Raw genomic sequence first — 13697 nt, forward strand, 5'->3', positions numbered from 1 at the left:
TGGTTGTGTGTGTCTGTCAGTGTTTTTGAGGGCCCCACCATGCATTCTGGTGTGGGAAATGTGTTGCCATTCATTTGAATAGAACCCCAAAGGCACCTCCCGCCCACAATTTATACAGCTGCAACGGAACGCACAGTACCCTAATGCCGTGCATTCTGTTGCAGTGTGACTTGGGTCGCGACTTAATGACCAAGGACAAATGTGGGTCTTGAGGTCACACAGGTTGAGAACCACTGGTCTATAATCTCAATACAAATTAGTAAACTAAACATGAGATTGCAGTCCATCACGGGAGGGAGCACGGAGCGGTGACTACTTTACGTCCGAATCCAAAACCTGAACGGAATTGAATTTCGGATCCGAATCCCGAAATAACATGTCTAGCTGAAACACAGCCTGTGAAGTGCTCAGTTTTAACAGAAATAATTTGTTGGAGTCGGGAGACTTCCAGCATCCAGTTGATTATAGAAATATTACTACCCGTAGCTATTAATATACATTTGTATCGCAAGAACGGCACATCACTCAGCGGGAACAAGGATAATAATGTAACCTTATGGTAATCTGTTTATAGATTAACCAGACATCAATCAAAAAACATTTCCTGTTTGGAGGCAAACTCATTTTCTTGACAACACATGCAAATGTCAGCATCACTGCAACGCAATTAAATTTGTTTTTTTGGCTGAGCTCTCTCGCCCCCCTCACTCTTCTCTCACTCACTTCTCCCGTGTATCAAACGCAGGCGATAAACACACAGAGCTTCTGCATCCGGCCCTCTCATTAAAATCATCATTTATTTTAGGAGATGGAAGGAATCTTTTCTATTCAGGCTGTAAGTCAGTTTTCTGGGTTGAGAGCTTTCTATATCTATCGCATGTAACATCAGTGACGCTTCTAAATAGAGATACGCTGGGGTAAGATCTTAAGAAAATAATTAAGTAAGACATTTTTAAAAAGCCCCGTCCGCGTAAAAAGGGGGATTGGAATCCTTGAGATTTTTTTTTTTTCACTTAATCACCCAATTATTATCAGAGATTGCCACCAGCTAGTTTAGTAATTATACGGGATAGAACGTTACATCCATTTAGAAGGTTTTAAAGCGAGCTGATATGACAGATGTTTAATCTAGTTTGGTATTCATTAAAAAAAAAACATTTACTTTTTAACCAATTAACCACTTTAAGACCAGGTGTTTAGACCCCCTTCCTGGCCAGGCCATTTTTCAGTATTCAGCGCTGCGGTACTTTGACTGACGTTTATTCCGTCATGCAACGCTGTACTGAAATTAATTTTATACCATTTTTTGGGGACAGATAGGGCTTTATTTTGGTGGTATTTAATCACCACTGGGGTTTTTATTTTTTATTATAATTAGGAAAAATTACAGAACATTTTGAAAAAAAAAACTTTTTTTTTACATTATGTTAGGAAACATTTATTATTACCCAGTTTTTTGGTAAAATATAAAAGTCGGGGTCACGTCGGGTAAATAGACACCAAACATGTCAAGCTTTAAAATTGCACGCACCCGGGAAATCGCAGAAAACTACCATACCCAAAATTGGCCATAGGCGACGCTTTAAAAGCTTTTACCGCTCATCAGTTTAGTGTTATCAGTGATTGATGGCCCTAGACCTATTGCTCTCACTGCGACGTTCGCGGCGATATGTAACATGTGCGGCGTAATGGGTGCAATCGTCTTTTTTGCACGTATGCGCCCCCGACGCATGTTTGCATGCGTGTATGTATGGGTGGGGATGGGTATGTTTTTCTACTACGGCCGGCCCGGAGGCAGTTAAAGTGTGTATGTAGCCAAAACCTTTTTTTTAAATTATTTTGAATGAGGTGTTGAGAGGTTAGAAACCCCTGTCAGGTTTTTACTGCCGGAACCTGTATAGTGTAGGATTCGACTCATCAATAATTTGCAGATGAAGAAAGTCAGATTCATTTGAGGCATGATAGCCCTGGTGAAGCCACTCTCAACAAAAACAGGGTGTTCCTTATCTAGGGATCCATGTGTAAAGGGCCTAATGCAGCCATTCTCAACCAAGGTTCCACGGAACCCTAGGGTTTTAAATTCAATAATTTTTATTGAGAACAAGAAAATTTCCAAGATTGGTACAATACAGATAGGCTCAATTCATGTTATGAGATACTAATACACATGTAACACATATCTTCTCCATGCTCATAGCTTATCGTGATACAGTTATTTCAGCATTGTTCTCCATAACAATATATATTGTAAATCAGGCAGGAACAAAGAATCATAGGGGGGGGTAGATATAGAAGAACAGGTAGAGGGGGATAAGGGAAGCCAAGTGTCTAGAGTATGCATCACATATAAATCATCGCACGTGGTTTTATGGAACTGATTGTGAATTCCAAAGAGACCAGTCTCTATAGAAGCGCCCAGTGGAGCCATCTTGGAACGACATTATCCTCTCATTCTGGTAGTGTAAATTCACTATAGCTACAGTCTCGGAGATATTTGGTGCAGTTAAACTCTTCCATTGGCGCACTATGGTTAATCTTGCCGCTAGTAAAATCAGGGACACTAAAATCCGATATTGTGGTGGGAGTTTTTCAATACCTATGGATAACACTGCCAATTCCGGTGATGGCCGTATGAAAAAGCCGTGGTGTGTGATATCTTCCGGAAGACTTGGCACCAGAAGCTCATCAGACACCTACATGACCATAGGATATGAAATAAGCTCCCTATTTGGCCACACTGTCTCCAGCAGAGAACACTAGGGTTTTAAAGAGGTTGCTAGGGTTTCCTTGAGTTGTGGCTGACTGGCTTCCCATTTGATGGTGTCTGTATAGTTCCAGGGCCAAAACCACTTGGCTGAGCCAGCTGCATAACACCAATGGTCTTTTTAGTAGTCTATGGGGGCAGTGGCGTCACAAGGGGGGTGCAGCCTGTACCCGGGTGTCACCATTGCAGGGATGACACCAAAATGACTGACAGCCATTTTGGTGTCACCCCCCTCTAAAAAGATGGGCACTCGGCCATGGACCGAGAGCCTGACAGTGTCAGGAGAGAGGAGGGGACCTCATCCCACCGAGTGAACGTTCTCTCCTCTCCCTGCCGGCATCCACCACCACCAAGATGGCCGCCGGCAGGCATCAAATAGATAGTTGTGCATGCGCGATTACGTAATTGCGCATTGCTCGAAATGATGTCACGCGCACGTGCGATGATGACACTGCGGGGTGTCACCTTCTGCGCCCACATCCTCATCAGGATCCCCTCAACCCCAGACTACCATCCAGGATTCTCTCCCTCAGAGCCACTTGGTCACGAACTGAGTCACGAACTGCCAAAGGCAACCACCACTGGCAGCCTTTAAACTGCAAGTAACAACTTACCTCATATCACTGTCTCCTGTGGCCAGTTATCTAACTCACCCTTACAACTGCTGCATATTACTGCCATTATCTACTTGTTGCTATTAGTCATTAGGGGACTTTGCCTGGATTACAACTGCTGCATATTAATGCTGTTATCCACTGGTTGCTATTAGTTACTATGTGACTTTGAACTGAATTACACCTGTTGCTACATTGTCTTAAGGTGTACTGTTGTCTGTAGCTGAGATCCTAACATACCAAGGCCAATACATTACAGTCTGAACCCTTGGCTCCATATAGTGGCGGGAATGCTGTGCGAATGGCATTTGCCCAGGTATATGCTGAGCAGAGTTGGGAGTCAGCCCAGCGTATAGGCGTCAAGGGGCAGAGAAATTGGCCCCTATAGGGCTGTTTTGTAGTAGTTCAAGAAAAAAAATGGTTGAAAACCTTTGAAAGAGCTAATACTACTCAGGTAGACTCCCAATCATGAAGAGGTTAAGAAGTAATGCACAGAATTGCAATTTTTTTAGTAAAATTTAACTTTCTAGAACATTTAAGTAGCAGTTTAGTTTCATACTGTTAGCTCGCTCTGTGTTCCTGATGTGGCATTAAAAGTAACATTATAGTCAATTTTCGGAAAAATATAGCTAAGATGAAATTTGTTTTCACTTGAATTACGACACGCTCTCCCTCCTCCCTCCCTCTCTCTCTCCCTCTCGCTCACATGCTTTCCTCCCACTTTCTTTTGCCTAGAACAATGTCTTATTTTTGTATTTGTTCAGGATGAAATACAACAGATATTGATACATTTAGTTTAATTGTATCATTTTCAGTGGAAGGCTTTGGCTCTTGTCCCAGAACAGTACGGAGCTCCCTTGAAGGTAAACTGCACACTATTACATGGAGGGGGTATTGAAACGCAGGCAACCAAATTTAGCGCGGGCACGAAATGAGCGAATGATTGAGCTGGCATCCAGAAATTCATAGGATCAGCCTGGTTTGCTCACTAGAAATGACCGGCTGATAAAACAGGATGCGACTGCTAATTTTTCCATCTGTCCACCATTAGGATCCTTTCATGCGTACTCCTAGTTTATGACACCAGCACAGATTAGTGATTGTTTGCTAACCTGCCTGGACATTAGCTAAATTGTATCAGTTGTGAACACTGAGCTAATCTGACCATTTTTAGAGGTGAATTTGGCCAAAAATTTTATTTTAATTTCGGGGGTAGTCACCGCCTGGCTTCTTGCATTACTTGAGGCCAGCTATATAGACCACATTGCGCTCAGTTGGTAAACTCACTACCAGTGAGTGTGAAAGGGTTGCAGGGATGGGAAATCTGTCCCCCATTTTTGAAGGAGTGTTCCCACTGTTTCTTTTAAATTGCCCATAACATAGAATATCCAACAGGGAGATCAAGACACCCTCATAATGGCCACAGTAGGTGTGCAGACCATGATGATCAAGCCGAGAGGCCAGGAGGGCCTCAAAAATATAAGAAGCTCTTGTGTTGTTTGATTCTCTGGCAATTATCAAAATGAAATATCCGTGTTGGTGGTCTGACTTCATTTATAAGAGCACCAGAAGGAGGTGTTCAGGGCTAGCTTCTAGTTTGCTTTAGAGTTTCCTTAGAAAAGTCTCCTGACTCCTGGTCAAAGGTGGGACCTAAAGTTTAGGAGAGATTGGAAATCTGTTCCCACTGTTTCTTTTACATTGTCCATAATATAAAATATCCAACAGGGAGATCGAGACCCCCTTATGGCCACAGTAGGTGTGCAGACCAAGATGCTGAAGGCCAGAGACCTGGAGGCCCTCAAAAATATAAGAAGCTCTTATGTGGTTTGATTCTCTAGCAATTATCAAAATTAAATATCAGTATTGGTGGATTGAATTCTTTCATAAAAGCACCAGAAGAAGGAGCTCATAGCTTGCTTCTAGTTTACTTGAGGGTTTCCTGAGAAATGTCTCCTGACTCCTGGTCAAGAGTTTGGTCTATATGATTCCTATTGTACCTTTATTCCCAATGCCTCTGTCCTACCTAGGGTCTTACACTCTCTTATATTGTCTACCAAATGACCATCCTATCTGTCAGCACTTAATAGATCCACTTTGGCAAAATTTTGCAATTTAAAATGCCACAACTTGCCATCATGGTGATTAATATGTCAAAACTGACATGCTTCTTGAATATGAATGGAGACCTGTTAAGGAAATACATCTTTGTCTTTACTTTTTATTTCTTAATTTTATGTGTGGCATGTTTCATGTGTGAGGATCAGATATGTTGGGCCAATTAGTCTCATACAGATTTCAGCTATCTTTCTCTGAAATCCTTTAATGTTAATGGGCCCATCAGTTTCTCATTGTTTCTTATAGTTGACCTAAGACATGTTAAGAAATGGTGAGACATGTTCTAAACTAACATCCCTACTTGACATGGAGCGTCAGATTGTTCTTCTGTTGCTAAAGTATATATTTATATAGCAGTTCCAGAGTTCCTACACAAATATTGCTCTTTGCACGCCCCATCAAGATCACAGGTAATCTGGGAGATGATGCTTCTATGACTTGCCCTCTTCGTGTCAGGATCAGGATCTGACCGCAGGACCTCTGCTGTATCTGCCAGTGGTTCTTTTTGTTGAGTCACTTGGAACTTGGATAGCTCCTTGCCTGATTTCCTGTTGCAATCCTCAGTTAAACCTAGTTTTCTGTTGAAATCTGAACTCCTTGCTCCTCCCCTGAACTTCCTATTTAAGCCATGCCTCTGCACTTCCTGTTTGCCAGATTATTGTGCTCCTGCCATTATCTTGCTTCCTGCTTCCACTGTGATACTACTTCATCATACTGCTACTCATGTAACGACCCTTGGCTGCTGATTCACTGACTAAGCTTATTCCGTTCCACTTCAAACCTGATACCTTTGGCTACTGACCTTGGCTTGATCACTGGCTACGCTTCTGCCTGCTTATATACTACTACCGTCTGCTTCTCTACCAAACCCGGCCTTTTATACCAAACAGCTACTGGACCCTGAACCTGATCCCAGATCGTGACACTTAAAACAGTTATCACCAAAGCAAGGAAGATTTCTACTCTTATTCTGGTGTCATGATACCGTGCACAGGTGTCCCCACACCACGTGCAGGTATCTATACAAGAGAACCAATACGTGACCACAAATGCTTACAAACTATAATTTATTAGCTGCACCAAAACACCACAGCCATAAACCACCACAACCACCCGCAAGTAACATGTAAAAAAATAAGCAACAATTACACCCCGGAGGCAACAGGGCAACCCCTGAGGAGCAGGACAACAAGGAGGGAGCCACTAATCAAGAGACCTCAGGGGTAAGGATCAGGAGTCAGGTCCAAGTCAGGGTACAAGGCAGGAACAGGAAAACGATACAAATATGTTTGGCTTTAGATACATTTTAATTCTTAGGAGGCCAGGTTGGTAGCTCAAAGCCCACTCCTCGAAATCAAGGCTCAATTTGGTGTCCCTCCATTCCACTGGTGACCTGTGATACTTTTTGAAACCCAAAAATGTTTAAAGGAGAACTATGAGGGGGGGGGGGGGAGAGTCCTGCTCATGTTTACTGTTAACAGTCACAAACCAACCGATGGGCAAAAAGCCTTCATTGAAGTAAATAAATTAAACTTTTATTTTTGCAGCATGGACCCATAGATGCTGCCTTGTTAGAGCCCGATCGATTTAAAGCATCAGATTAATGACGTTGCTTCATCCTTTGGGAAGGATGTATCTGTAAAATGGATGAATCTGTAGATATCTTCCAGTAATTTTTCAAGATAAATGATGCAGGGAAGGGCAACACAAAGAAATAGACATACTTGCAAGTTCTGCCTTTTGATAAATGACAAAACAACGGGACCGCGCAGTGCAGCAAGCTGTGACCTGGCAGGTGTCGGGGAGAGGAAATAGTTTTCACTGCAAGTGAATCATTGTTCCAGGTGGTTCAGATTAGGTAATATAATAATGAGATTGTGACGGGAAGAGCCGGGAAGAGCTCGGCTCATTGTGAAGACCTGTGACGTTACAAATTAACTAATTTACGACCCCAGCAGTTTTTGGAGGTGAACTGCTTGGTCGGTATAAATGTATTATGCCCATTAGGATGATGCTACAACTTATTCGGCAGCACTGTAGAAAACCTCTGACATCTACAAATGAATAGACAACCTAATGTCTCCACCGTGGTCGCACACATGCACAAGGTAGGGCCGTTTTAAGTGAAAGCCAGTTATCCTACCACTCTGTCTTTGTAATGTAGGGTCAAACCCACGCAAAACCCAAGACTGTACAGACTCTACGCACACATTTCCCAGGCTCCTCCCCTCCCTCAACCACAAAGCTTTAAACACATGTTGCTTGGCCTTCTTCTCAGAAATGATGTCACCCTACTGTTGCTGGCTTCTAAGATTTATTCCTGCACAGCCTGCAGCGGGAATTCATGAAACCATCACTCCGGATGAAGCTGGATATGTTGCAGTCCCCTGGGTCTCCCCTCTGGAGTCCCTGAGAATTAGGTGAAGACAGAAGTTTATTGAACGTGGCGTGATTCACCCAAGAACGAGGATACTGGCAGCGGACAGACGTCCCCTTAAACAATTTTCCCTGTGTTGCTCTTGTGATACCTCGTCTGCTCATGTAGCTGACAGTATGATAATTATAGGCCTCTTTTTTTTTTTTTACACTTTAAATTGTAATTTCTGGAGAACACGCCGCACTTAATCAGCTGCACCACCAATTCTGCTGGAATACTTGCAATAATGTTGGAAAGTGTTTGAAGCTTTTAATAGACACCTTCTGATTCTGCTGACCGTATTTCCTCTGGGTCTTTTTAAGAACTGATTATTAAAGTTTTTAAGGAAAGTCATTAGCACACAATCATAAAGTGTAAGGGTGTTATAAAGGCAACATGTCCCCCATTAATTAAGACCAGCAAGTCATTGAGCGGTCTGCATATGTAAGGGCATGTCGTAACAGTTGTGGCTGTCACAGATACGTGCATTGTTACGTTGGTGGCGAAGTGCGTGTAGGTGCAGAGGTGAGTGAAATAGGGGTGTGCAGGAGAGGTGGTGAGAGCAGGGGGGAGGATCGGGGTCAAGAGTAGGGGGATGGGTAAAGCTGTGATGGGGTGAGAAGGTGTAGCGGTGAGACGGTTGGGGATGAAGGTCAGATTCCCTGTTGAGATTGCGGTTGCCATGATCTGAGAAGCATGGGAGTCAGCTTTGGTGCTGAGAACAGTCAGGGACTGACATACTAAAAAGTTTTTTTAGTATGGTGGTGAGAAGTGTACTAATCAGGGAAAGAGTATCAATTAGAGACAACATCAGGGGGGCCAGAACAATGTCACTTCCTTGCGCCCCCCACAGGGGCGTCCTGAGGCGTGGTGTCACCCGGAGCGGCCAGCGGTTGACACTCCACCGTGAGGTCATCATGCATGGATGGTGATGGACGCCGGCAGAGAGAGGAGGGGATGTTCATCCGGCAGGACAAGGTGTGCAGCCGGGTCCACTCCTCTCTCATGCAACTGTCGGGCTCTCTGTCCATGGCCGAGTGCCTAACTTTTTAGAGGGGGTGACACCAATATGACTGTCAGTAATTTTGGTGTCACCCCTCCAATAGTCTTTCTAATATCCCCTTCGCACACCGTACCGTTATACCCCACAATCCAACGGGTACTGGAACAACGGGAGGATGGCGCCACAGTATACAATCTAGAAGATATGTTGTCCGCGCACCATTCTGCTTCGGAATATCATCTTTATTCGTATTCCTTTAGCATGACATATGAATGCAACGTTTCGGAGCAGCAAAGGACCCCTTCACCAGGCAAAGTGTCCAGGGGTTGAGGGAGCAATAATGTAAAAACATGGGTGCCGTAGAAGCATCATTGTCTCATGTCAACTTAGGAAAATAGGGACTCACCCACTCACCATATTAGATGGAGCCCAGATGGAAACCACGCGCCATCTTGGAGAAGTTGAAGGGAGTGAAGTTATTGCATAAAATTTCCCTTTCTAAGCACAATTCATGGATTCAAATTAAACAAACTTTATTTGTTTCCAACCAGCTAATCTAATGCTTATCGTATAATAATATTGTTATTATTATATTGAACCTGAAATCTACAGTTCAAAATGAAACTGAGGGGGAAACACAGATTCCTTTTACTTCCTGTGTTCTTCTTTTATAATAACTATAGAATGACTCAATATAGCAATTGAGTACCTGTCTGAGGGTCTATGTTGGTGGGCTTTTGTTAGCTCCAAATAGGTTTTAAATGGGTATTGCAGTCTATGAGAATGCAGAAGCCCTTGAAGAATGCAGAAGCACCAGGGCAGAAGGAGGTCCAATGCCAATGATATGACCTGCAGTTGCCAATCCTTGTCAATGATATCTGAATGATCTCAGAAGCAGGGTCGTCCTTATAATGATAAAGCCTGAAGCTGTACATGTTGTAAAGTTATACTTTTTTTTTTGATAACGCTGGAAAATATTGTTAGAAATGTAAACTGTTCATGTAACGTCCATTGCATTTATCAGCACACGTCATTTAGTAACACGGAAAGATTCCCGTGCTCACAGTACCTTGGGCAGAGCATACTTGGGCAGTTTCATCTGCGAAAAGGGTTCCCTCTTGTAGGACACGTAGTAATGAGGGCGCCCTCCGGAGGTCAGCTGTGTAAGACAAATAATAGAAAGACATCATTAATCTGATCGATAGGTTATAACCATATGAAGGCAGAGAAATGCAACCGTCCCAGGGCCATGGGGGTGGGGGGGCATTAAATTGACCTGTCAGTAGCTCTGCAAGTCTTCATGAATAAACTCCTGACATGTCACAATATACATCAACAACAATGTCATCTTCCAGAAAAGCTTCACCTTTTATCATTAGCAAAGCCATCATTGAGCTCCAGTCAGTGACTTTGCCTAGGCTGAGATTATGTCATCAGTCTGCTGCAGGAAGGAGGAAGCATTTCCTCAGTCTCCCCTCCCCAAGTGATAAGACTGCAATATTATAACTTTGTAGTTACACTGACACATTATTTAGCATGCACATAACTTGAAGAAAACATTCCTGATGACAGGTCCACATTAAGTATGGTTCCCAATGGATCATTCCATTATCCGGAATGACCTGGCTGCAACCCACTGGATGGTAGTGAAATGAGCTTACTTCCATGCTCGTAGGGGCTCAGAACGGGTTTGGTCAGAACCTGGGATTCTCCCTAGTGAGGGTATTCTGTACTATTTATTCTAATTAAGAATATTGTTTGGTAATGGTTCCATGAGTTCTGTTGTCTCCTGTGAATCGTGGACTATTCTGATAGCTTTCAGCTGTACGTAAGTAAACGGGAGGGATTATGTGACCTCACTGACCTTATTTGACCACAAGACCATATTAGGTCCATGTGATTGACTACATATAACTGTCACATACCTGTCTGATCAGCATCTGAACCTGGGTCTCTGGCGTGGAAGTGCACAGACCTAGCCATTCAGCCAATGGAAGGAATTGGTTTCTGCTGCAGGTTTTTTTTACTGAGCAACTCTCCTTATGGACACTTTGGCTCCACCTGCCAACCAGCTGTAGAAGATTTGCAATTATCTCAGGCTTTAAATACCAGACACTTCCTGTGCTCTGAGCCTGTTGATTTGGGTTTGTTTCCTGTGTAAGCGACCTCTGTGTCGTATGCGTGATTTACATCGTGACTCTTGCCTGTTTCCTGACTATTCTTCTACCTGCCGATTTGGTACCTTGCTGCCCGATCATGTCAAGACCTCTGCCCGCCTCCTGACCTGGATCCTGACTTTGTACCTCGCTGCCAAACTGTTGCCGACCCTGCCTGCCTGACCACATCTTCGCCTTATCCTCAGCCTAAGATCCACTTCGGACTCAGCCTACTACAGGTGCATTTCAATAACCAAGTGACCATATAAGGTCAATGACGTCACATCATCCTTCCCCTTTGCATACCTATAACTGTGGACAGGGAGATACCCGGCTGCAGCTGATTGGGCTCTAGCGAAAGGAGCTCCCTTTTACGTTTGGAGGAATTCAGGTTTGGACTTGGTTTGGTCAGAACCTTTGCTTATTATTAGTGAGGGTATTCTATTTTATTCACCCAAATAAAGAATGTTGTCCTCCATGACACCTGTTGACCCCTGTGAAGCGCGGGTTACTCTGCAGCTGTACATAAAGGGGAAGGATGATGTGATGTCAGTGACCTTAAATGGGTACATGACCATAATAGTTCAATGTAACTGGAAGGCACCAAGCACCTCTGTGCATGCGCATGGCCCCGTTTTCCGAGTAACTGGAAAACGGGCGCTAGCATGCGCGCACAACGAACTTCCGCACGAAAACATGTGCACGTAAGGGGCACAGGAAATGACACATCTGCTGCTAATGGATTGGCCTATATAAACCAGCCTGCCATATCCTTAGTTGCTGGATGATCTTCAGCTAGTTCCCTGTGTTCCTTGCTCCTGCCTTGTTTACTGACTTCCTGTGTTTGACCCGGATTGCCTCTGACCATTCTCGATTGCTGCCCGCCTCCTGACCTCGGCCTGTTCATTGGACTTCTGTTTTGTACTTTACTGCTCGGCTTTATTTGACCCTTGGCTTCTGTTTGGATCTTGCTCCTGTCTTCTGCTTCAAACACCCTGCTGCCCGCCCGGCTTGACCTCGGCTCTGCTTGTCCTGCCTCCGTTCCAGATTCTGGACCTTCTACCTTGGCACTCGTGCAGCTCGCTGTCACTCCTCCTCTGTTCCCATCCTCAGGGTCGAGGGACACGAGCTGCAAGGGAAGCCTCCTCCACGGTTGGTCTCCACTCAGGTACTTGACAGTAATTGACCAAATATAACCATGTGACCATATAAAGTCAATGACCTCATAACATCCCGCCCCTTTGTTTTTATGCTTATTTACTCAAATTAAGAATGTTGCTTAGTAATGGCACAGTGGGTCCCGTTGACCCCTGTGAAGCGCAGATTATTCTGATTGGTCCATTGTAAACTTTTCACCGGTATTGGCCTTGAAAGCGTCATTATAACAGATCGCAGTCAGCGTGAAAACCAGGTCAGCTCTATTGCTGCATATGCAGAATCTCAGATGACTTGTAATCACCGTGCATTAGCAATCAGTAAAGGAGGGAGCTCTATGGAAGCGGAAGATTAAAAGGCAGAAATGTGCAGAAAGCTCTAAATGAGGGGATTATGGGATTTTTTACTTCTGGTAATTATTATTTTTTTTCTTAAATAAATTTAGCAAAAAATCAGTTTGTAAAGTGCTCAGCGAAAGGGTTTGTTTGCAGAAAAATGATTTAAAAGGACAGTACAGAGTGTGTACAGCGTTCGGTCACGAGACTGAAAAGAGACCCTGTCACTGACCTACAGGTAGAAGTGCAGAAACAGCATTTGAAATGCCTACTTGTAGTGTTTTTTCTAGGGTTGCACAGATACCAAGTACAGTACTCGGTACAAGTACGAGTACATGTACCAATACTTTTGAGCTCCAAGACTAGACTAGAGAAAAATTCAAAAATTAGGAGGCAGCTGTCATTGGTAAGGAGCACACGGAGCTCGTGGGATTTCTACATCTCTGTCTTAATGTACGATTTTGTTTTTATAAATATAAATAAAGGGATGCACAGATACCAGTTTTGCGATTACGAGTACTGATACTTGCCGAGTACTTACAAGTACGAGTACTGATACAATTTTGTTTATTGTCATGTGACAGTTTTTCTAAAACAATACAAACGAATAATTTCAGGACAGTGGTGGAGTGCCAGGGCCAGGTCCCCGCTGCAACCGCTGCAATCCTGGTAGTTGTCATGAAAATGCCAAGTATCTGCACTGGTACTCGAAAAGTATCTGTGCATCCCTAGTTTTTTCTTTCTATAATTTATTATTTTTTTAATTGCCTTTAAACTTGTAAGAAAATGTATCCTCCCAGGGAGAGCCAATTCCCTACTGAAACCCTCTCCCTCCTTGCATGTCATAGCCCTCTCCTCTTTTAGGAGAGTCCAATTACCATTTGTGCTGGCCCAGTTCCTTGGCCCATCCCCTAACCTCCCTACATAACCTTTTATGTAACTACCGGGGGAGGAACAAAGGAGAATACTATAGCGCAGGGGTGCCCATTAGGTAGATAGTGATCTAGCAGTAGCTCGCAAAGCTGATGCTGGTAGATCAGGAAGGGGGGGAATGGCGGCCCCTTTATTCCATGTTGGTATATTTATTTAGCTGTGCGCACATGATTACCTATAAGCCTCAGTCTGCTGAGCCAAGCTCC

The 13697-nt window shown here is 43.8% G+C and overlaps 1 protein-coding gene across 1 annotated transcript in view; it reads right to left on the reverse strand.

Annotated features, from left to right (window-relative positions):
• Positions 1–13697, reverse strand: part of LOC108790375 (VPS10 domain-containing receptor SorCS1-like) — a 475033-nt gene that overhangs the window by 126289 nt on the left and 335047 nt on the right. The window contains exon 8 of the mRNA XM_018560623.1: positions 9982–10071. Within this exon, the coding sequence (XP_018416125.1) occupies positions 9982–10071 (90 nt within the window). The remainder of the gene's footprint in view (positions 1–9981; positions 10072–13697) is intronic.

This window comes from Nanorana parkeri, unplaced genomic scaffold (assembly GCF_000935625.1).
Source record: "Nanorana parkeri isolate BGI_ZX_2015 unplaced genomic scaffold, ASM93562v1 scaffold469, whole genome shotgun sequence".
Taxonomy (NCBI): domain Eukaryota; kingdom Metazoa; phylum Chordata; class Amphibia; order Anura; family Dicroglossidae; genus Nanorana; species Nanorana parkeri.